The sequence below is a fragment of the Leopardus geoffroyi genome, chromosome C3 (assembly GCF_018350155.1).
Source record: "Leopardus geoffroyi isolate Oge1 chromosome C3, O.geoffroyi_Oge1_pat1.0, whole genome shotgun sequence".
Classification (NCBI taxonomy): domain Eukaryota; kingdom Metazoa; phylum Chordata; class Mammalia; order Carnivora; family Felidae; genus Leopardus; species Leopardus geoffroyi.
The window spans coordinates 48,472,060-48,497,303 of record NC_059338.1 but is presented as its reverse complement, the minus strand read 5'-3'; the positions used below and the strand labels follow the sequence as shown (position 1 = coordinate 48,497,303).

General features: G+C 40.1%; 1 protein-coding gene and 1 non-coding gene across 4 annotated transcripts in view; both read left to right on the top strand.

The window, feature by feature from the left end:
* Positions 1 to 25,244, top strand: part of SOAT1 (sterol O-acyltransferase 1) — an 84,836-nt gene that overhangs the window by 31,701 nt on the left and 27,891 nt on the right. For all 3 annotated transcript variants that reach the window (XM_045452734.1, XM_045452735.1, XM_045452736.1), the window contains one exon: positions 11,445 to 11,503. In XM_045452734.1, coding sequence (XP_045308690.1) covers positions 11,445 to 11,503 — 59 coding nt within the window. The remainder of the gene's footprint in view (positions 1 to 11,444; positions 11,504 to 25,244) is intronic.
* LOC123587079 lies at positions 23,166 to 23,268 on the top strand. The gene has a single exon (XR_006707139.1). It is a non-coding gene; the product is annotated as a U6 spliceosomal RNA (small nuclear RNA).

The following is a 25,244-nucleotide window of genomic DNA, read 5'->3' as shown; positions in this document are numbered from 1 at the left end:
TGGTTAACCAACTGACTCTTGATCTCAGCACAGGTCTTGATCTCAGCCCTGTGTTGAACCTACTTAAACACACACACACACACACACACACACACACACACACACACACACACATTAAATAAATATGTAACACTTGACGAATGTTGGTAAAACCCCAGATTTAATTTTGTGTACTACTGGGGACATCCATATCATAATTTCAGAAACAATTTTTAGGGAGTAGGTTGGCTCTGAATGTAAATGTGGACAATATAAATGATTTACTGTGTTGAGAGCAATTTGAACAGTCTCTCTCTAAGGATATGGAATGATCAAGGCAATAGTTTGAAGAGTTACTATTGAAAAAGAGATGGCCTTGGCCGTCCTCTGACATGGGAACAATGGAGAAGAGGGTTGAAGATTGTGAAAAGTAAGAAAGAGAAAACATTTAAGGACTTTGTACCCAAGGGATCAACTGGAGGTTGCTTGGTACGGCTGGACTTGAGGAAGGTAGAAAATGTTGAGAGCTATGGTTGTGAGGGCTGTTAAATTCATCAAGAGGTCAAGAAAATATTTCATTATTCTTTTGTGGGGCTGGTTAGGACTTGACAGCATCAGTTTAGAGCGGGCCCATTTTCTTAATACTCTCTGTAGTGCATGACCATTTGGAATCAGAGAGAGCAGATAGCAGACAGTATCTGGGTTTGGAATATGGCGTGGTGGGTCCAGGAAATTGGTGGCATTGAGGAGAGAAGAGTGGAAATAATGACAGAGGATTAGTAACTCCAGGGTGGGTAAGAAAACTGGTAAAGCAAACAAACTAAAAAACAAAACAGTCTCTGTCAGAAGAAGAGAAACGATTTCCCTAGGTTTCTCTTTAGAGCAATGAAACTTAACTAGAAATTCCCCAGCAGACTTCTTATGTCTCATTGGCCATAATTAGATTACAGGTTATGCTGGATATCTTCCTTTTGTCTCTCTACTCTTTTCTACCCTATTTTGTGTCCTGGGAGGCTGACCTTACTGGACTGTATCCATAGGTTCCCATGCCCTATGGTTTCTCGTAGAGTTTGGTCATGGGGGTTGGGGTCCGGCTGATGGAGAGGGAACTGACAGATCCAAGGGCAGAGAGAGTAAGGTGAGTGTGTTTATAACTTTCGTTATAAAGTTTTCCCTTTATTTAAAGTTACTTTCCTCCGTCTGGGTAACCATCACTCCTGTCTGATAGTTCTCTTAGAAATTCTCTTTGGGTTTCCTTAACCATTTCCCTCCTTTGCCCTTTGAAGCCTAAGGATAGCTTCCCTGGTATTTGTTACTAGCCCTAGAATTCCACACTATCCTTTGTTGCTTTTCTTAAACTCTGCCCGCACATGTATAAAAGGGCCCTCTTTGAACTCCTCTCAGTAAACTAGCTTGAGTGAGTCATTTTTATGCTGTCCTTGCTCTGACAGATACTCATGCCCAGTCTTAAATCAGTCTGGCAAGGGGAATGAAACCCATGCCCTTATTGGGGAAGCAGCCAACAGCATTCGCCATAGTTAGGTTAACTTAACAAAAAGTCGTGTACATACCTATCAGTTTTGTCAGCCAGATTTACAGTAAATTAGCCATCTAGAACAGGAGTTGGCAAACACAGCCATGTTTGTGTGTGGAGTGAATGGACCATATGGCCCGCAAAGCCTGAAATACTTGCTCTCTGGCCCATTGCAGAAAAAGATGTGCTGACCCCTCATTTAGAGCTGCACCGTTCATGGGACACCTGAGTGGCTCATTAGGTTAAGTGTCTTGACTCTGGATTTTGGCTTAGGTCATGATCTCACGGTTTGTGGGGTTCCTTGTAGGAACAGCACAGAGCCTGCTTGAGATTCTCTCTTTTTCTGCCCCTCTTCCTCTGTCTCTCTCAAAACAAATAAACTCGAAAAAGAACCATGCTGTTCAGTATGGGAGCTAGTAGACCTACATTTCAGTATCGTCTAGTTTAGCACTGGAAATGTGACTAGTCTGAATTGAGATAACACTGTAATTATAAAACACCACATTTCAAGGACTCACTTATACCTGTTGTGGCTCCTAGAAAAGTTAAAGTTACGTATGTGGTTCACATTATGTTTCTGTTGGACAGCACTCATCTGGAAAGTTGGTCATTTAGCAAGTAAGTAGATAAAAAGCTACCCTTAGGCAAAAAGCTTATTAAAATCAGTTTTATAAAGCAAAGCAAGCATGGCACCCAGAGAGACATTTGACCCAGGTTCAAGTCCCAAAAAACCCAAGTTTTTATAAGTCTTTATGCTCACTCTTTCCTCTATAATAATCTGTCTAGCACCTGTTCACTATGATTTTTCTTTATTATCTGGGACTCAGCTCAAATATTGACTTCCTCTGCAAAATCTCGCTCCACCCCACAGTCATCTGTATGTTGAAATTATCTACATTCGCACATTTCTCCTGAGATTCTAAAGGAAGGGTTTAGGATATGTGTGTACTACCCTTTATATATTGGGTACTCACTGGGTTTTTACTTAATGAGTTGAATATATAATTGAATGAATAAATGAGTTACCTATTTAACGAGCTTGGTTAGGTGTCTTTTCCTTCTGGGTAACCTTGGCAATGGATTTGGCATAGCAGTGTAAACATAGGATTGTTAGAGGAAGCGGATTTGACACAAAGCCATGAAGAGACCGCCCCATCGAAAGGCACAGCTCCTTGGAGCTGTTTGGTGTAGTCCTGATTGCTCTCATTTCAGTTTTACTGTAGGTATTGATAGCATAGTACAATAAATGATCGCTTTTACTGGACATAAAATGTATGTAGGATACAGTTGGGTTTTTTTTTTAAGGTGGTATATGATAAGGTGGCATGTGATAATTTTAGAAAGCTCTTCATCACAACTGGTTAAAATAAGATTTTTGATATTTCAGGGAATAAATTTTAAATATTCCCATTAAATAAATATAGACTTCACAAGGGTTAAGTAGTGTTCACAAAGGTAAATGTTGCAAACCTGGTTTATTTGTTGGAGATGAGAGTGCTAGGAGAAAACAAAATGTAGAGTAGTTTGTTGTTGTTTTTTTTTAAGGGATTTATCCTTGGGTCTGTTAATTAGATGTTATCAGTTAATGATCAGTTTTCAAGGATATTAATGTTACAAGTTAGTGATATCAGTAGACCTAGGAAGATCTTACAGAAATTGCATGATCAATGTTTTAGAAACCTAGAAACCTTGAGTTGAGTTATATGGTTGGAAGTCTGTACTTTAAATCATTGCATGTTACAAGGGCACCTGGGTGGCTCAGTTAAACATCTGACTTCGGCTCAGGTCATGATCTCATAGTTCGTGAGTTTGAGCCCCCGTGTTGGACTCTGTGCTGACAGCTCAGAGCCTGGAGCCTGCTTGTGGATTCTGTGTCTCCCTCTCTCTGCCTGTCCGCCATTCGTACTTTGTCTCTCTCAAAAATAAATAAAAAATGTTAAAAAATTTTTAAGAAATCATTGCATGTTAGCTTTAAGGGCATTATTCTTCTGGCTTTTTTGACATTTAATTTTTTAATTTTTTGGTAGTAAGAAAGTAAATCTTTTGAATATGTGTGAAGTTAATTTTAAGGTGAAGGAACATGAGTAGAATTGGCTTTTTAATATATTTTTCTTCCACTGTGTAGCTTTAATGTCATTGAGGGAGGCTTTCAGAGGCTAGTCTAGCTGTGAGCAAAAATACTGCCTATTTTCCAGTTCCCAACTAGTCAAAACCAGTTTGTAATGGTGGTTATGTTATTTATGGATAAACAGATGCCTTTTGGAAGTGATGTACAGGTAGTGAGAATTAATCTTTTACAATGATTCTCTCCCCATTCCCCCATGTAATTGAATTAGTTGAAGGGAAGAAGCTTCAGTATTCATTTACTTATGAAATAGATTATTTATGAAACCATGGTCCGATCGTTGATGGTAGAGAAGTAAATAAAAAAGGTGTTATAATTGACAGAAAAATCAAATTAATATTTGTCTTAGTCATATTTCTTGCCTATTTAAAGTTTGTGACTATCTTCAAAATTTATCTTCTCCTACCTACCCTCATTGCCATTTGTTTTGGTTTATGACCTCATTTCTTGTCTGAATTTATTGCATTTCTCTCTTCTGTGGTCCTTTTCATTCTGCCAGAGTGGACTTTCCCATATCAAATCAGTTATTTTCCTGCTTAAAATTCTTAGTTTCCTCATAGCCCTTGTTAAAATACACCCAGGCTCTTCATGACATGATCTCTAGCCTCCTTCCCAGTTACAAACTCCACCACTGTCAAAGGTTGAAGGTACTGATCCACTGTCTGGTGGCTTCTGTTGTTGGCATTGGTAAATCAGGCATAACTGCAATCCTTTCATAGGTGGTACTTGCTTTCTGGCTGCTTTTAAGAGGTGTTTTTTAAAATAAACCTGTGTGTTACAGTTTCACTAGGATATATCTTTTTTTTTGAGCATGTAATTTATTTTATTTTATTTTATTTTATTTTATTTTAATTTTATTTATTATTTTTTTAATATGAAATTTGTTGTCACGTTGGTTTCCATACAACACCCAGTGCTCATCCCAACAGGTGCCCTCCTCAATGCCCATCACCCACTTTCCCTTCCCTCCCACCCCCCATCAATGCTCAGTTTTTTTTCATTTTTTAAGAGTCTCTTATGGTTTGCCTCCTTCCCTCTCTAACTTTTTTTTTCCCCTTCCTCTCACCCATGTTTTTTGTTAACTTTCTCAGGATCCACATAAGAGTGAAAACATATGGTATCTATCTTTCTCTGCTTGACTTATTTCACTTAGCATAATACTCTCCAGTTCCATCCACATTGCTACAAAATGGCCAGATTTCATTCTTTCTCATTGCCAAGTAGTATTCCATTGTATATATAAACCACAATTTCTTTATCCATTCATCAGTTGATGGACATTTAGGCTCCTTCTGTAACTTGGCTATTGTTGAGAGTGCTGCTATAAACATTAGGGTACAAGTGCCCCTATGCATCAGCACTCCTGTATCCCTTGGGTAAATTCCTAGCAGTGCTATTGCTGGGTCATAGGGTAGATCTATTTTTAATTTTTTGAGGAACCTCCACACTGTTTTCCACAGCGGCTGCACCAGTTTGCATTCCCACCAACAGTGCAAGAGGGTTCTCGTTTCCCCACATCCTCTCCAGCATCTGTAATCTCCTGATTTGTTCATTTTAGCCACTCTGACTGGTGTGAGGTGATATCTCAGTGTGGTTTTGATTTGTATTTCCCTGATGAGGAGTGACGTTGAGCATCTTTTCATGTGCCTGTTGGCCATCTGGATGTCTTCTTTGGGGAAGTGTCTATTCTTGTCTTCTGCCCATTTCTTCCCTGAATTATTTGTTTTTCAGGTGTGGAGTTTGGTGAGCTCTTCATAGATTTTGGATACTGGCACTTTATCGGATATGTCATTTGCAAATATCTTTTCCCATTCCATCGGTTGCCTTTTAGTTTTGTTGATTATTTCCTTTGCAGTGCAGAAGCTTTTTATCTTGATGAAATCCCAGTAGCTCATTTTTGCTTTTAATTCCCTTGCCTTTGGGGATGTGTCAAGTAAGAAATTGCTGCGGCTGAGGTCAGAGAGGTCTTTTCCTGCTTTCTCCTCTAGGGTTTTGATGGTTTCCTGTCTCACATTCAGGTCTTTTATCCATTTTGAGTTTATTTTTGTGCATGGTGTAAGAAAGTGGTCTAGTTTCATTCTTCTGCACGTTGCTGTCCAGTTCTCCCAGCACCATTTGCTAAAGAGACTGTCTTTTTTCCACTGAATATTCTTTCCTGCTTTGTCAAAGATTAGTTGGCCATACTTTTGTGGGTCCAATTCTGGAGTCTCTATCTAAGTGTAGATTTTTATTTATCCTGCTTGGGATTCTTTGACCTTATTTCATTTGAGGATTGGTCTCTTTCCACAATTCTGGAAAGTTCTCAGCCATTATTACTTATTTTTTTGTCTCCCATTATAGACCTTTGATGGGGTGCATTTTGGACCTTCTCATTCTCCATGCCTTTTTTCCAAGTGAAGTATTGTAAAAGGGTATAAATAATCTAAATTTCCAATGGGGGATTAAATATAGTAAGTTTCAGCCATAAAAACAATAATAGGCAAATAAAAATGATACAGAGGCATATGTAGTAACATGGAAAGATATTCACAATATATTAAGTGAAAAAAGCAAGTTCCAAAACTATGCATGAGTCCACTTTTATAGTATGTATATTTGCCAAAGTAGAAGGACAAATGGTATCTACCAAAGTACTAATATTAGTTACTTGAACACTATAGGACATAGGGTAGTTTTGTTAGAGCTCTTTTGGGAGAGAGCATTTGGGATTTTAATTTCCTGTAATGAAGATTACTTTTAGAATAGGGAGAGAGAGTTATTAAATTTAAATTAGCCCAAATATGGGGTGCCTGGGTGGCTCAGTCAGTTAAGCATTGGCTCAGGTCACAGTCTCATGGTTCGTGGGTTCGAGCCCTGTTTTGGGCTCTGTGCTGACAACTCGGAGTCTGGAGCCTGCTTCAGATTCTGTGTCTCCCTCTCTGTCTCAGCCCCATGTACACTCTCTCTCAAAAATAAACATTAAAGAAAAAAAAATTAGCCCAAATTTGCTCCCAACATTCATTCTGGTGTTAAAGAACAAAAATTCAACTGGGTGAATTTGAGGATCTAATTGGCTTTATTAATTGATTCATGAATCGGACATCAACCCATCAGGCAAGTAGGGGGGAGCTCAGAGGAGCTGTACAAACTGGAAAGATTTTATAGGCAGAAACTGGGCAGGACGATTAGTAAAAGAAAGGGCAGGAGTCTTATTGGGTGGATTACCTTCTCTTCCTTTGGAAGGGGGTGGGATGTAGAAGGCCATGTGACTGATGACCTCATTGATACTGACCAGAGAATTCCTGATTAGGTAAAACTGCATTTCAGGAAGTGGTAGAAACTTTAATTAGGTTAGGTTCCTATCCTAATGACTTGGCCTGGCATATGTGACTCCCATTTTTGGCCTGCGGTTTTCTTTTTTAACCTCCAAAGTAAGTATTTCTGGGCAATTACTTATAACCTAGAATGCCCTTCACTCCTTCTTTTAAGTAGAACATACAGTAGCAATTGTTGATTCTGAAAGAAAAATACTCAGGTAAATTTTGCCAAGGAAAATAGATAAGAAAATGTAAATTCTCATTAAAAGATACTACTAAAATGATACAAAATTACATTATAGGTTTTTACAAAGACAGCAAAGAGAAGTGGTGGTCTTCCTATGTTTCAGTTTGCATTCTGTTCTGTCCTATCCATTTATTTGTGTGGAAAATCTCTCTACACATGATGATGTCTGATATTATTGGTTCCTATAGTAGAGTAGACACCTTGACATTTCAATTAAAAAGATAAAATAGGAGCACCTGGGTGGCTCTGTCCGTTGAGTGTCCGACTTTGGCTCAGGTCATGATCTCATGGTTTGTGAGTTCGAGCCCTGCGTCAGGCTCTGTGCTGAAAGCTCGGAGCCTGGAGCCTGCTTCGGATTCTGTGTCTCCTTCTTTCTCTGCGTCTCCTCACTCATGCTCTGTCTCGCTCTGTCTCTTTCTGTCTCTCTCAAAAAATATTAATAAACATTAAAAAAATTTTTAAAAGATGAAATAGCATTTAGTATCAGATTATAAAATTCCTTTTCTGGAAGAAGATACTATAATATCTGAAGGTATGCGTTGAAAAAAATACAAAAATGAAAAAGGTACCATTTCAAGATCACTAAGTCTATGTTGAACTTAAGTGAATTTCAGTAAAACTCTAACTCAAAGGAAAACCTAACGTTAACAAGAGGTTCCAATAACATTATTTTAGTAAGCAAAATGAGCAGTATATGCAACTGTTAATGGGCACCAAGTTCAATAGAGTAGACATTAGCTTCTGCATTGACATTTAATTTTTCAAGTTATGTTAAAAGTGTTGCTTTAAGCTGTGAATCTTTTGCCAAAGAAAAACTTTAAAAAATTTTTTTATTTAAATAATTTTATTTTCTTTCTGCAGATAGGAAGGATACAAGTTAGAAATTTTACCAAGAAAACTTAAATGTTTAATAAAGATATCAAAAGCTAAAACTTGGCTAAGCTATTATGCAAGATACTGTGTGTAAAGACAGACTCATGAATGGAGGCAAATTTCATTCAAAATGAACTCTACCCTTATTTTATTAAAAGGGCAGACAGGTGCCTGGGTGGCTCAGGTGGTTAAGTGAGCGACTCTTGGTTTTCGTCTCAGGTCACGATCTCATGAGGTTGTGAGTTTGAGCCCCACATTGGGCTCTGTAGCTAGTAGCACGGAGCCTGCTTGGGATTCTCATTCTCTCCCTCTCTCTCTGCCCCTCCCCTGCTCACAATGTCTCTTTCTCAAATAAATGAACTTTAAAATAAAATATAAAGAATCGGGGCGCCTGGGTGGCGCAGTCGGTTAAGCGTCCGACTTCAGCCAGGTCACGATCTCGCGGTCCGTGAGTTCGAGCCCCGCGTCGGGCTCTGGGCTGATGGCTCGGAGCCTGGAGCCTGTTTCCGATTCTGTGTCTCCCTCTCTCTCTGCCCCTCCCCCGTTCATGCTCTGTCTCTCTCTGTCCCAAAAATAAATAAACGTTGAAAAAAAAAAATTTAAAAAAAAAAAAAAAAAAAAAAAAAAAAAAAAAAGAATAAAAGAGCAGACAGTCTGCCTGCTTGCTTAAATTATAGTAGTACTGTGATTCACTGTGAAGTTAAGGAACTGTCTTTGAGTCCATGACAGTCATAAATCACAATGTACAGTGGGTATGGGAGTCATAAAGAACAACAGGTTATCATAAAAAACAAATCTTTTAAGACCTTGAAAATCAACTTTTCTTGAAAATCATGAAGAAGGTGCTCAGGTTAGATTAATTAATAATAGACTAATAACCTCAGTTAAATTAAACATTAGGGAGCTACATTAATGCGACTTAATATACAGAAAGGAATCTTTCAGAATAAGGAGATTAGAATGAAATGAATTTTAGATTATTTTCTCCCCCCCCCCCCCAAAAAAAAATGTGTGCACATTATGCAGGCATTCCCTATTCCTCACTCTCCTGCCCCTGACCCCTGGACAACCACAAACCTTCTGTCTTTGTAGAATTGTCTATGCTGGATTTCATGTAATGGAGTCCTACAACGTGTAAATCTTTTGTGACTGACTTTCATTCAGCATGTTTTCAAGTTTCATCCATATTGAAGTGTGTATGAATGTTTCTCCTGTTATTGCTGGGTGATATCCCATTCTGTGGCTCGACCACATTCTGTTAATCAGTTAATGGATATTTGAGTTGTTTCACTTTCTGTTAATATGAATAATGCTTCTGTAAACATTCATATACCAGTTTTTGGCTGGGCATCAGATTGTGACCTGAGACCAAGAGTTCGGACGTTTAACCTACCGAGCCACCCAGGTGCCCTGTTATAGGTGTTTATAGACACTTCTCTAATTGTATCATAGAAGAGCTGTCACATCCAGTCCTTAAGTAATACTGTTCTCAGAATTTCCTACATGTACAGCTCTTTTTTCCCCACCAGCATTATTGAGATAAAACTGACGCATTAACATTGTATAAGCTTATGGTATACAATGGCCAGCACTTGCTATTTTTGATGATAGCCCCCTAGTGGGTATGAAGTGGTATTTCTTCATGTTTTGATTTGCATTTCCTTGGTGGCCAGTGATGTGGAGCATCTTTTCATGTGATGTTGGCTATTTGTATATCTTTCAGGGAGCAATGTTTGTTCAGATACTTTGCCCATGTTTAAATTGGATCACTTGTCTTTATTATTGAGTTGTAAGAGTTCTTTATATATTTTATTTTTTTAAATGTTTATTTTTGAGAGAGAGCGAGCAAGTAGGAGAGGGCAGAGAGAGAGGGTGAGAGAGAATCCGAAGCAGGCTTTGCACTGTCAACGCAGTCTGACGTGGGGCTCAATCTCACGAACCCATGAGATCATGGCCTAAGCTGAAATAGAGTCCGCACTTAACCGACTGAGCCACCCAGGGGCCCCAATATATATACTTTAGAGTGCTCTATACATATGAGTTCCTGATCAGATTTGCAGATTTTTTTTTGTCTCATTTTGTGTGTTGCCTTTCTCCTTTTCTCATGTTGTCCTTTGCAGCAAAAAAAATTTAAAAATTTTTTGATAAAGTCCAGTGTATCTAATTTTTCTATGGTTGCTTATGCATTTTAGTAGTTACAGTTGCAAGATCCATTCACAGAGTCTAATTTCTCATACTGTCAGTATTGGATCTTATAGCATCATATGATTAATGTTGTGAATGTTGTATGTACATACAGTAGTTGTTTTTTTTCCTTCAACCTTTTTTTTTTTTTTTTTGAGAAACACGAGGGAGGGGCAGAGGGAGAGAGAACCTTTAAAAAAATTGTTTTAATGTTTATTTTTTTTATTAAAAAAATTTTTTTTTAACGTTTATTTATTTTTGAGACAGAGAGAGTCAGAGCATGAACAGGGGAGGGGCAGAGAGAGAGGGAGACACAGAATCGGAAGCAGGCTCCAGGCTCCGAGCCATCAGCCCAGAGCCCGATGCGGGGCTCGAACTCATGGACCGTGAGATTGTGACCTGAGTTGAAGTTGGACGCGTAACCGACTGAGCCACCCAGGCGCCCCTTAATGTTTATTTTTGAGAGAGAGAGAGAGAGAGACAGAGCATGAGTGGGGGAGGGGCAGAGAGAGGGGGAGACACAGAATCGGAAGCAGGCTCCAGGCTCTGAGCTGTCAGCACACAGCCTGATGTGGGGCTAGAACTCAAACTGCAAGATCATGACCTCAGCTGAAGTCGGACACTTAACTGACTAAGTCACCCAGGTCCAGAGAGAGAGAGGGAGAGGGAGAGAGGGAGACTCTTAAGCAGGCTCCACTGTCAGCGCAGATCCTGATGCAGGGCTCGATCCCATGACCCTGGGATCATGACCTGAGCTGAAATCAAGAGTTGGATGCTCAACTGACTAAGCCACTCAGGCACCTGTCTTCTTATGTATAAATTATGTATAAATTTCCTTCTACTGATAGTGCCCATTCTTCATTTTTTAAGAGTTGTCATGTTTTGTGGTTTTACCGTAATTTACATAGTCATCCTCTTCTGCTTGATTTTCAACTTCATGATTTAAATAGTGCTGATTAGGGGCACCTGGGAGGCTCAGTCAGTTAAGAGTCTCACTTTGGCCCAGGTCATGATTTCATGGTTCGAGAGTTTGAGCCCTGTGTTGGGCTCTGCACTGACGGTATGGAGTCTGCTTGGGGTTCTCCCTCTCCCTGCCTGCCCTCCCCAAAATGAATAAATAAACTTAAAAAAAAAAAGAAAAGAAAAGAAATTGTGCTGGTTAGCTGTATCCATCAACTTAAAAGTTACCTTTTTTTCTTTCTTTAGGTAGGATTGATATAAAACAGTTGATGGCAAAGAAGCTACGGTTGACAGCAGAGGCAGAGGTAAGTAGCTCCATGTTTTAGAAACAAGAGTGTAGAGTTAGGGTAGGGAGCTCTGTTTCCTAAAGTTTTTAATGCTCACTTGCTTAAGGATTAATTTACCTTTCTTATCAGTTGACACTATCCTGCTGTGGAACAGGAAGATAAGGTCTGCCACTTTGCATCCTACATTTAAAAACCAGATTGCTTTTTTCTCTTCCATCCTGTCCATCACTCTCACTTCGTGGCTTTTGCCAGCAGAACTTGATTTTTGTGAACCACCATATAGTTGAATGTGTGAATGTCTGTGCAGGTACTTTATGAAAGGATCTATTGTGGTTCATAGTAAATAATAAGCCTCCAGTAAGATTCCTTGTTAGGGATAAAGAAGAAATACCAAGTCAAAAACAACATGGAGCCATTTCAAGTGAGGCAGACTGTTCTACAGTTAAGAATTCAGCGGTGCCCTCAGGAAATGCTAGAAGACAAAGAAGATTTTTTTTTTTTTACTCTGAACTAATACTGTGTGTGCCTAAATGTAATGTGACTTCAAATCCAAGGCAGTCTTTTTTCCAATGAGAAGATCACTTCCAAACCTTATTGGGTCACCTTGAGTGTGTACACATCCGTTAATGATGAAATAGGCCTGTTTTTATTTATTAATTTAGTGTGCATATGTGCCTTTGTATAGGATAATTTAAATTTAGATATTTAAAAAAATTTTTTTTTTTTTTAACGTTTATTTATTTTTGAGACAGAGAGAGACAGAGCATGAACGGGGGAGGGGCAGAGAGAGAGGGAGACACAGAATCGGAAGCAGGCTCCAGGCTCTGAGCCATCAGCCCAGAGCCCGACGCGGGGCTCGAACTCACAGACCGCGAGATTGTGACCTGAGCTGAAGTCGGACGCTTAACCGACTGAGCCACCCAGGCACCCCTAAATTTAGATATTTTTGTAATCATATTTCATAAAACACTATGTGCAAGATTATTTACATCCGCTTTGGTATTAGTGTCTTGTAATTATAAGTGCTCGTTTTCCAGTTGTTCTCTAGTCCGGGACAGAAAGCTTTTCCTTTTGCCTAATCTTTTGGAAGCACAGCACTTTTTCAGTCCAGGGATGATGCTGGCACTGGAAGTTTTAGTACAAATACCTATTTGCTTAACATTAACAGACCTCTCTCTACCCCCACTCATCCGTTCAATATATTTGTGATTTCTACAGTGTAACGACTCACTGTATTTTTTGTTTGTTTGTTTACTCACTTTTTGAGAGAGCGAGCGAGCGAGTGGGGGTGCAGAGAGAGAGAGGGAGAATCCAAAGCAGGGTTTAGGCTCTCAGCTATTGGCACAGCCGTTGGGCTGGGATCTGTGAGATCATGACCTGAGCCTAAGTCGGGCACTTAACTGACTCAAGCCACCCAGGCGCCCCTGACTCATTGTATTTTTATAAAGTAGTATTCAGTGGTGTATTTACTATGCTTGAAACCGTGAGTCTAGACTTCGAGCTAACAGTGTGTTAACTTTTTATTTATTTTTTCTGATTTTATTGGGTTACCTATAAGCCTTCACGACTGCAGTGATCAAGATCATTTCTGGTGCATGTCTTTTCCATTTAATAATTTGTTCCATTGTGAGTGACTGTTTAAAGAGTTGATTATTAGGTAACCTTCACTTATCTAAGGGATAATTTATAATTTTGGCTAGCAAAAGAAAAATCTTTAAGGGCGCATGTGCTGTTTTTAAGGGCTTATTCTTGCAAATATAGTGATAAAAGAAATTTTGTTTTTGTGGCAGGCTAGAGTATTTCTGACCCTTATTCCTCTAGACTGGCTGGACACACCTGGGTTTATGTTCTGTTACTTTTCTAATTCCCCTTCTGTTCCTCTTGTTCCTTCTCCACCGCCCAGCAAGAACACAAAGCCCTTATCTGTTCTGTTTGTGAGGGAAATTTTCAAATAAGTGAACCGGCTGTCGTTACTGTTTATTTAAAAAAAAAAAATCTGAAGTGGGAGAGGAATTCTTTTTGAATGCAGAATCTCAAATCCAAAGAGGAAAGGGAGGGAGTATGGAGTGGGAAGCAGAGGTCAGGGGAAAGCCACAAGGTGGGCAGAGGGGGGATGTTTCAAGGATTTAAGTTGCAAGCTTTGTTATGAAGAGAATATCCTACTTATCCGCTTTACATATTAATCAGTGAATAAAAGTATTACGTTTTTAGTTTGGTCAGTTAGGAGGATCTGAAGGAGAGAAAGAAATGAAAGAATGGAAAAGAAACTGAGGGGAAAGGGAAGGTGGATATTGGTTAATCTAGTATTTATTACTCTGTGTTGTACCAGTGCGGGTGACATAGTGGAGCAAGATTCGCTCCCTGTTGTTGGGGAGGACGTAGCTCCAGCACAAGTGTGGAGGTAAGAGGCTCACACCAGCCGTCTATCAGAAATGACACTTGATCAGCATCTGCGCCCCTGTTGGGGCACGATAGAAAGAAAAATACAGTTGCAAAATTGTAGAGCTAGATTGTAAAGCATTTGCTTCTCTGCCTTCATGCCCTGTTCGGAAAGCTCCTTCCACTTGAAACTTTCTTTAACTTCCTGTTTCACCAGTCAGAATACTGTCTGTCCTTGAAGTTGTAGTTCCTGTTGCCGCTTCCACAGTTTCCTAAGTACCAGCTTGAAACGATGTCCTCCCTCCTTTATACTTTATACTTTACACCTAGTGTATACCCTGAGTCTATACTCTGCCTTTATTACACAGTGCTTTCTAAATGAAATCACTAAAATTCTTTTGGTGAACTTTTGGTGATTTGACTTAGGAATGTTTTTATTGGCAATTTGATATCTAAAGAGATAGAACATCTTGCATTGTGTATTAATTGGAATGCTTTTGAGGGAGATGTATTAGGAATGCAGTGCTGATCTGAAGTTGAAGATGATGTATAGAGTTTGGAGACAAAAGATAGGAAGCTATTGTGATACTTTAGTATTACTGAGTAAACAGGCAGGGAGAAGGGAACTACATTTAGATGTCTTGTTATGGGCCACAACTTGTACTAGGTGTTTTATGTTTTACGTACATAATTTCATTAAATTATCCCACTTACAAGAGCGATTTCTTAACTGCTTATATTTTGTTGTTTTGTTTTGTGACTTGATATTTACTAATGTGAAATGACCATTGAGGTGACAGGTATGTGAATATTGTTTGGAGCCATAAAATTGACTTCTTTTCTCTTTTGGGTTTTTAGAAATAATTTTTAAAACAAACGAAAATCAAGAATCTTTGTAGTTATTTGTAATTTGGAGTCCTGCTCTAACCCATTTGGTCACTCAACTACATTGGACCATCTTCCCCTAATCTTTAAGGTGAGGACATGGGGCTAGCTACCTCCAGGGCCCCCTTCAGCTCCAATAGTCTGTGTCATTGTGTCGTTCACTTAAACTTTTGTTCCTAATTCACTGTTTTCGTGGTGTGAAGGGAATGGGTAGTCTGTAAATTTTATGGGGCGACTCTTTCAGCTCCGCAGAACTGGAGTTGTCAGATAAAGTACAGTAGGCTTACATTTATTTGTTGTTTGTTTATTCCAGATAAACAACAAATAGTTTTTTAGTCATCATGCAATATTTGAGACATAATTAGGCCAAAAAAGTCATTTGTGTCAAGTTCACATTTAACTGGGTGTACTGTATGCTCATTTGCTAAATATGACCGACAAAGAGCTCTCTGAAAGATGGAAGAGCTCATGTTAAAGAAAGGTGTGCAAAGGGTTGTCAAGTACTGAGCAAGCTCTTCAGTCTGAAGGGAAGAGGAACGAGAGATGATGAAACTAGTGGTTGAACTGATTGAATCTCTTAAGGTCACATCTAGGTCCAAGTGCTGTCATCAGAAAGTTTTAAGTACTTAATTACAAAAAAAAAAAAAAAAAAAAAAAAAAATCCGGTGCTGGTGGGATCATACAACATTGTGTAACCCCGAGTCGTGACCTTTTGAAATGCTCAGAATTGTGTTGTAATCAGACTTAAAAGCGCTTGGACTAGTCCAAGAGAAATTCAAGTGATGAAGTCCCAACCAACTTATGTTAATAAATTAGCTTCGTTTTAACATTGCGTTAGTGAAACTATCAAGTTATTTCTTTGGTTGCAAGTAAAATTAGAAACCTACTTTGGCTTATTTAAGGAAAAGAAAATACATTTGAAAGATATTAATGTATCTCTGGGAATCCTAGAAGTTGAGCACTTCAGCTTTTGAAAATGGAAAAGGGCTTTAGTAGCAAGAGTTCAGATATTTCTGAATTTTTCAGTTAATAAGGTTTTTGTCCCTCTTTTTAAGCTCAGAGTTGTAGATCTTTGAGAGAGAGAATTGGGATTTTGGCCAGAAGGGCAGGGCCGTATGGTACAGCCCTGGCCTAGACACTCAGTTCCTGTCTTTACCCTTGAGGACAGTTTCCAGAGAAAAGAGGATGAGAAGAGTTAAAAAGGGAGTGCCTTGATGCTGTTGATTATCGTGGAGCTTTTATTAATGTAGACAGCTTTGTAGAGGGAATGCTAGGTCTCATGTGAGGGGATGAAAAATTACTTCGTGTTTCTATTTCTTAAAAACACATATTGCAACATATTTCATTTCCTTCTGTTGTAGCATTTCCATTACTATTTTACACATCAATACCTTATGCTATTGCCTAACTATTATAAATGAGCAAACTGTCATGAGTAAGGCTGGGATGGCATGTCTGCAAATGAGGACTTCCTTTCATGGTTTATTGCTCATCCAAGTAACCTCTTCCAAAAAAGTTTTTGGAGAGTGCCAGTCTATTTGATATATTGGCAAGACTGCTGGAGACGTAAGTAAGTCTGAGTCTTTTCGGCCTAGAAATTCTTTGATTATTGTATACTTTGAGGTTAGGTTGTGCTCACACAAGATAAACACAAGAGAAACACAAATAATTATGGCTTAAACAAGATAGATGTGTATTGCCCTCTCATGTAAATGATCTAGAGGTGGGAAGTCTAGGACGGTTATGGTGACTCTGTGGCCCTCCAGGACCCTGGTCCCTTCTACCTCTGTGCTGTACCATTGTAGGCTGTGATCCTCTTTTTTGTTGTCCAAATGATTCCAGCCATTTCATCTAAGTTTCACGGAGCAGGATCGAGTTAGGAAGAAAAGTAGGTTGACACCTAACAGCCTCTACTACAACTGTCCATTCTACTTTCCTTCCCTTGACCTTCTGGTCAAATCTTTTGGCTGTGTGACTGTAGCCTTCTGTTATTTCCCTTTCTCATTTTGCCTAAATGCGTAGATGAGTCAGTCTCTAGTCTCCTTTGATGAACCTTGGGAAAATCAGTTTATTGTTCTTAGGATTTTGTCGGTTATAAAATGCAGATAGGTGCCTGTTATATTGCCCTCTCAGGGAATGTTCAGTAATCTAGCTCCTTGAATTACCAACTAGTCGGTTCCTTTGTCAGGCAATATGTTAGGTGCTAGGATTCTGAAGAAGTCATGTTTTCTGTCCTCATGCTGGCTCAGAACGCTCTGTATAGAATAGGTTAACAGAGGAACAACAACTGAATCAGATACTTTATTTATTTTTTTTTTATTTAATTTTTTTTTTCAACGTTTATTTATTTTTGGGACAGAGAGAGACAGAGTATGAACGGGGGAGGGGCAGAGAGAGAGGGAGACACAGAATCTGAAACAGGCTCCAGGCTCTGAGCCATCAGCCCAGAGCCCGACGCGGGGCTCGAAGTCACGGACCGCGAGATCGTGACCTGGCTGAAGTCGGACGCTTAACCGACTGCGCCACCCAGGCGCCCCTGAATCAGATACTTTAAAAATGCTCTTTGAAAGCTATAAAGTGGTGTCAGTGTAAGTTGCTATTTGTGGTAAGAAGTTACATAATTTTAGAGCTTTATTGAAAACCTTATAGGTGGTAGTTACTCCTTATTTTACATTAGTGAGAATCCAAAGCATCAAAACTAGTCAGATGGTAATGTTCTGCATATCACCGAACATTCTGGTTCTGCTCTACCCCCCAATATTTTGTTTTCTTTCTTCCATCATACACAGATCCATGCAGACAGTGTAGACACATGTAGGCGTGTACATCATAGATACATCGGCAAAATAAGCAACAATTTGTATGTTCAGTTATATATTTTTAAACATTTTGTGGGGTTTTTTTTGTGTGTTAAAATGTTCTTTGACAATATGATATAAAATGATTTCATGATAGTCATTTGTATGAATGTATCATTGGTTAACTATGACACTTTCTGGTTTTCTAGCGTTTAACAATGGCTTAGGAAGTTGGTAAAGATGATGAGAAATAGCAAAATACATCATTTGGATAAGATGAGGGAGCTGCTTAAGCAGAAGAAGATAAATAAACGTGTTTCACCTCAGTTTATTTTTTTTTATTTTTTTATTTTTTTATAAATTTTTTTTTTCAACGTTTATTTATTTTTGGGACAGAGAGAGACAGAGCATGAATGGGGGAGGCGCAGAGAGAGAGGGAGACACAGAATTGGAAACAGGCTCCAGGCTCTGAGCCATCAGCCCAGAGCCTGACGCAGGGCTCGAACTCACGGACCGCGAGATCGTGACCTGGCTGAAGTTGGACGCCTAACCGACTGCGCCACCCAGGCACCCCTCACCTCAGTTTAGATTGCTAAAAATAAGATATCAGGAATATCATGGTCTGACTTAAGTTGGGAGACAGCTCAGGATGACTTTTATTTTAAATAAAAGGGATTATAATTTAGAGCTCTAATTTCATTAGCCACTGGGTTATCTTGAACCTTTGGCTTCTTGTTTTAAGGATTATGCAGTAGTTACACTCAAGACTTAACTCGCAAACAAGTGTTTCTTTTTAAATATGGAGGAGGAATTTATTATAATATGCTATGACTGTAAACCTCTGTTACGTTAGTGCGTTGAAATGAAATGCAAATTTCATGAAATTTTGTGATAGGACTAATTTATTAAATTACCTACTATTTTCAGGCTACATGTACATTGTTCCCTTTTTTTTAGGTTTTTGCTTTTTTGGTTTATGGTGCTAATCATAAAGAAAATATTTTAGCTCCAGTATGGTAGAAAGTGATATAATGTTATATGATGTCTAAGGTCATCTAGGCTGGGGGTTCTAATCCTGGTTCTCTAGTTTACAAGGTTTGTGACCTTGGGGAAGTCACATTACTTGATTTGTTCGAGCTTAGATCTCTCCTGTGTAAAGTAGGAATTATGTTGCCGATTTTATGAAGATTGTTTTAAGACTAATATATAAAGGCCCCTAACACAGTATCACAGACATTAAGTCACAGCCATTACTAACAATAGCAATAGTAGTGATTTTTAGTCCCTTTTCCTTCATAGCTTTTAGTAAGAAATCAGGGTGAGGGAATTCTTCTAGACAAGTACTTTCTGCTTTGTAATAGACATTGAGTAGTCAGCAGTGGTATGAGTAGGAGTTTCAGTGCTAGGGGTTGGTTTCCAAAGCTGTTTGGAAATACACTTAACACGTAAACAGTCTTGCAAGTTGCTTTGCTGAGAGCTAGATGTACAGTGGTTAACAAGAAGACATACTGTTTAAAGTCAGGTGGGGGAGGCTTATTTTCTTATATAGAAATGTATATAATGTTAGATGATATTAAGTGCTATGAAGGAAACGAATAAGGTACAGTAGCTTTAGTGTGAACTGTTAGGAGAAACCTCTCTTGAGGAGTTAATTTAGTTTAAGACCCAAACATTATATTACCTATTCTATTGTCTTATCTGTTTTGTTCAGAAAGGTCAGATTTCTGGTTCCATGCCACTGTGAGGTTAAAAGTTCTCTGTGCAAAGCCGGGCATTGAGTCAGAGACATAAGTTCACGGACTAGCAATGTGACCTTGGAGTCAGGGTGTAATTTTTTACACACCGTCCTCAGTATGTATTTGTACTTTGTATTTCTTTCTCTGTTTACTTTTTTATTTTTTCCATGCCTCTGTGCCTTTGAAGGGGTGATTTTATCTATCCATAAATGACCTTGCTCTTGTCTCGTTTTAAAACTCAGTTCAGGGTAACCTGTACTTGGAAGGCTTTTTAGAAGAATTATCTCTCTAAAATGTAAATCGGAACATGCTTATAAAACGTGTTGAAAACCTCATTGTGGGTCACCTGGTTAAGCTCCCAAGGCTTGATTTCTGCTCGGGTCATGATCTCACGGTTGTGAGATTGAGCCCTGCCCGTCCAGCTCGGTGCTGAGCCCAGATCCTTCTTGGGCTTCTCTCTCCCCTTCTCTCTCTGCAACCGCCCCCCCTCCCCCGCCACATGCACTCTCAAAATATATAGACATTAAAAACAAAACAAAACAAAACATCATTGGTTTCCTGTTGCCTTTATGATAAAACGAACAATTCTTCTAATGGCCTGAAGGTCTGTCACAGTCTGGCCCCTTTGCTTCTTCAGCCTCATCTCTGATCGCTCATGCGCACCTTCACTAAGTGGACCATAGGATCTTTGCTTCATGATGGTTGTTGCCCATTCTTAGAATCTTAGAGGTTGTCCAGTTCAGCTGCTTATTTTTAAAAATGAGGTTTCTTTCAGAGGGGGTCTGGTGGGGGGATGGGCAAAATGGATGAAAGGGAGTGGGAGATACGGGCTTCAGTTAATGGAATGAGGAAGTCATGGGAATTAAAGGCACAGGTTAGGGAATATAGTCAATGGTATATTGTAAAAGTGTTGTATGGTGACAGATAGTAGCTGCCTTTGTGGGCACAGCATCACGTATAGAGTTGTCGAATCACTGTGTTGTACATCTGAAACTAATGTAATTGTACATCTGAAACTAATGTAACATTGTGTGTGAACTACACTCAAAAATCGTTTTTAAAAAATGAAGTTTCTTGGGGCTCTTAAAATACAGTGATTCTGTTTAAATAGATTAAGCACACTGCTATTCTAGTTTCTCATTAACTGCCTGCCTCCTTCCTTTGGTCGTCCTTCCGTCTGTCTGTCATCGTGCTGGGACAATCATGGGCCATGGGCTGGTGAAATTAATATTAATAGAGATGAAATTGAGAACATAAGCAAGTTAGGAAGCCTGTAACACCCCAACCTCCTTTTCAGGTTGCTGATACCAGCTATTCAGATTTCTAGTGATCACATTGTGAAGTTCTGTAATTAGTGACAGTCTCATGTTATGGACGAACTCCAAAGGCAGAAGTGGAGCACTGTTTGTTCTGTATTTTTCTATATTTGCTCTTATAAGGGGAGTGACAGTAACAAGCAGTCACTATTTTCATCAGTATTTGGATCCATGAAATGAGGAGGCTGAGGAAACTCCGTGTCCACAACAGAGTTCTTCCTTGTGTCTGGGTGGCCCCAGCTTCTGTTAGCTTTGATTCCTCAGAAAAAGGACAAATCTGGGCATTAAGTAATGAATATTAGGCATCTTGTGGATACGGTGCTGTGTATAGGAATGTGGTAGATTTGAACCTTTTAATAGTTATAGTGCAATGACGTGAATACGGCTAGAGGGTATGATGCCAAGTGAAATAAGTCAGAGAGACATTGCACTCATGTGGAATTTTAGAAGCAAAACAAATGAGCCAAGGGGGAGAAAAAGAGAGAGGGAGAGGCCAACCAAGAAATGGACTCAACCTTAGGGAACAAACTGATGGTTCCCAGAGGGGAGGGGGGGTGGGGTTGGTGTAAATAGGCCACGGGGAATTAAGGAGGGCACTTGATGTGCCGAGCACCGGGTAACGTTGAAACACTATATTGTATACCTAAAACGAATATTACACTGTATATGAGCTAATTGGAATTTAAGTAAAAAATGATAAATCATTACAGCACGATTTTTATTTTACATTGGTTTTGTTTGTCTGTTTGTTTTTCCTTCACTGGTTAGCTCTGACTGGGTTGGAGCAGCAGATGTCTGTCTGTAGGGTGATAACTATGTCAGATCCTGTGCTGGGCATTTTTTGCAGGGGCTTTTGTTTCGGGACTTTTTTTTTTTTTTTTCACACCACAGTTTAGCAAGTTAGATGTTTTTTGTCTGAGTTTTCCACATGAGTAACTGTGGTAAAAGTGAAATAGCTTGCCTGAGGCCACACTCAAATGGTGGAGGTAGAATTTGAACCCAGGTCTGCCTAGCTGAAAGCGTGTATTTTTCTACTTTATTACTCAACACTAAAGATATCTTTTTCCTACCTGCATATAAATTCTACCTCAGGAAAAGGAGACATAAGTTAATCATATTAAAATAGTACCTTTTGGGGGCGCCTGGGTGGCTTAGTCGATTAAGCACCCGACTTCGGCTCAGGTCATGATCTCACGGCTCATGTGTTCGAGCCCCGCGCCGGGCTTTGTGCTGAGAGCTCAGAGCCTGGAGCCTGCTTCGGATTCTGTGTCTCCCTCTCTCTCTGCCCTCCCCTGCTCACGTGCTCACTGTCTCTCAAAAATAAATAAACATTTAAAAAAAAAAAACAGGTGCCTTTTTAGCTCAGCGTCCCCAAGAAGTGTTCTGTCCTGTCCAGGGTATGAGCAGTTGAGGTCATATGTGGAGGGGAGGGGATTGTGAAAGCAAGTTACAAGGAGGCTTGACATCTGTCACCACCTTCTACTGGCCCTCACGCTATTGGGATGACTGATTTAATTCTTTTACCTTGTCTCTTCTCTGTTTCTCATCACTCTCAATGCCACTTTGTGGTATTCCCTGCACCATTAATAATTTATGTCGTTCCTCTTTGGACGGTGAGCTCAGCGAGAGCAGGGCTGTGTCTATCTTGTTTATCACCCTAGGTGCTGAGTAAGGTGCTCTTTGTCCTCCAACTGGGTTTGGTTCTGGGGATTGGATAGTGGGTTGGGAGAGCAAGGGGACGCTCTTATTTGTGGAGCGACTGGAAAAGAAGAAAAGGTAGGAGTTTTGGAGTATGGAGAAAAAAGGGATAGAAGGAAGGGGAAAAGAAGAGGGTACAGTTGATGAAGAGGGTGAGGGTTGGGAGATTGTACTTTGCTCACTACAGGACCAGAGGCTGCAAGTTCTTTGGAGTGTAAGGCAAAGGCTTGTCTGGGGGGGGGGGGGGGGGGGTGTAGTGTGTAAGGCCAAGAGCTTGTGACAAAAGAAGCTGGCTCTGTACCCTATTCACCTTGAGTTGGGTGGGTTAGGACCTGATTTTAACGATTCTTACTGACATTTATGTAACATTATGATTTTTTTTTTTCTTGCTTCCAGTCTGCTTAAGCCAATACTTATTTGGGAAGGGGATTGGTTCCAGAATATGAGGAATCCTAGCTAAAAGGAACAGCTTGACTCCCTTTGCCACATTTCAAGATTCCAGGCTTTTTTTTTTTCTTTAATTTTTTTTTAAAGTTTATTTATTTATATTTGAGGGAGAGAGGGAGAGAGAATCCCAAGCAGGCTCCTCACTAGCGAGGCTCGAACTCATCCATGAACTGTGAGATCATGACCTGAGCTGAAACCAAGAGTTGGATGCTTAACTCACTGAGGCACCCAGGTGCCCCCCCGTCTGACTTTTTAAGTTTATTTATTTTTTTTTCGAAGTTTATTTATTTTGTTTGAGCATGCAACTCTTGATCTCAACAGTTGTGAGTTCAAGCCCCGCATTGGGTGTAGAGCCTACTTAAACAAAGGAGCTGTTCTAGCAAGGGCCACACAGCATCCTGAATTTAAATGGACAGCCCGTGTGCTCGCTTTGGCAGCACATATACTAAAATTGGCACGATGCGGACATCAGCATGGCCCCTGCGCAAGGGTGACCTGCGGACTCAGTGGACAGCCACATTGTTGCAGGCGTCTGCATACCCTGCTGCAGGTTTGACTCTCTAAGGAAAGTCCTTGCAGAGCCCTGCCTGGGGCTCATTCCCACGAACCACGAGAACCCTGAGAACCTGAGCTGAAATCAAGAATCCAGCACGGAACTGTAACCGACTGAGCCTCCCAGGCGCCCTGCAGGTTTCTTTTTTTAATGCTGAGCAAAATGTCAGTGGTCTGATTTGAATAGGGAGCAGAGTGTTAAGACCTTATGCTGGGTAGCCCCCCCCCCGTCCTGCCTCCCTCTCCTCCTTTTCTTGTTTCAGGTAGGCTCTGCGTCCTCCGTCCTCCTTTGGGCTTGAACTCATGACCCTGAGATCAAGAGTCACGTGCTCGACCATCTGAGCCAGCCCCACCCCTCCTTCTTTCTGACCTCAACTCTTATCACTCCTCTTCAGCTGTGACATCCTGCTTCCTTAATATTTCTCACATTAGCTCAGGGTGTTCCCGCCTCAGGGTTTTTTGCAATGATCCTTTTTTCTTCCTGATACTTTTCCCACAGATACTCACTAACTTGTCCTCTTACCTCCTTCACATCTTCTCCAGTGTACTACTATCTTCGAGGCGAAATTTCCTTGACCTCTGTGAAAAACACCTTCCCCTGCCTGCCCCCCCCCCCCCACCGTCCCCAGTACCTTTGCATTATTTCTTTCCCAAACACCTGGCCTGCATTCTGTTATGTCCTGTCTACCCTCGTTGGAATTTTAAGCTCCATGAAGACAGGGACTTGGTTTTGTTCATTGTATCTCTAGTGCCTGGAACTGCATGGGACAACATTTTCATACGAGCTGGAAAAAAAAAAAATCTTTATTAATCAGTCCAACTCTAGAGATTAAATGAGAACGCACCTTTTTTGTTTGCCACTTTTTTTTGGTTTTGTTTTGTTTGTTGGGGAAGCATTCTATTGAAAAATTTCAAAATATGAGGATGGACATATAATTGAAATGGAACAGGCAAAAGAACTAAAGTAAAATACTAGGAGGTAACCTTCATATGAAAAAATAATTCTATAAAGCTTTTTATTCTTTCTTCCAGGGAACATAGGTCCTTAATAATATTTTGTTCTTAAAAGCAGCCTGTGTGGTTCACTTCTGCTGTTTTGGCTCATACTTTCCTATCTCTCTCCATTTTATCACATCGTCTCCTTCTGGCACTTTTTTATTTTATTTTATTTTATTTTTGAGGTTTCAGCTCAGCTCCCAGTTCAAAAAAGACCCTTCCAGTCATCTCCTACTTGCTTTCTTTGCTGATATCCTGTATGTTGCTCAGGTGACACTTAGGTGGTCCACTGTGTATTGTTTATATGTGTAGATCTTGTATTTTCCATCTCTGTCTGCTGTCTTGTGGCAGCTGGGATTTTAGTGTAATCTCACTGCTCAGGACCCAAAAGGCATTTGGGAATTGCGGGAGCAGTTTTGATGCAGATGGACTGGGTCTGAGGACCCAGAGAGAGGGGGTGTCCCACAGGACCAGCCAGGAGGGTCCTTGGCTTTGTGCAAGATGGAAATCCAACACCCACTGAGAGGAAGTGAGAACAGAGTTTATTGAACACCAAGAGTGAAGATAAAGGAGTGTCTGGGAAACTTGGAAAGAGGAGTGAGACTTGTCTTCCCTTGGAGTCCAGGTTTTTTATTGAGGATTGTGGTCTGGTGATATGTCTTCTCAGGCATTCGGAACAAAGACACACATTTAGGTGTCCTTTCTAAGTCACTTATGCCCAGGAGCCCAGGGGTCTTGGAAAATCCGTCATGACCACCCCACCTGGTCACTTTTAGGTGTTATCTCTTGTGCTGCAAGACTCCAAAGAAATCACTAACTCCTTGACCTTTATAGGGAGGACTTACATTATCTGATCTGTAAGGTGTATGTAAGGCAGGGGTGTGAGTCCTAGCAAGAATAGAAGTAGGAAAAGGAACAGAAAAGCAGTATTTCATGGGATCCCTTTAGTTTC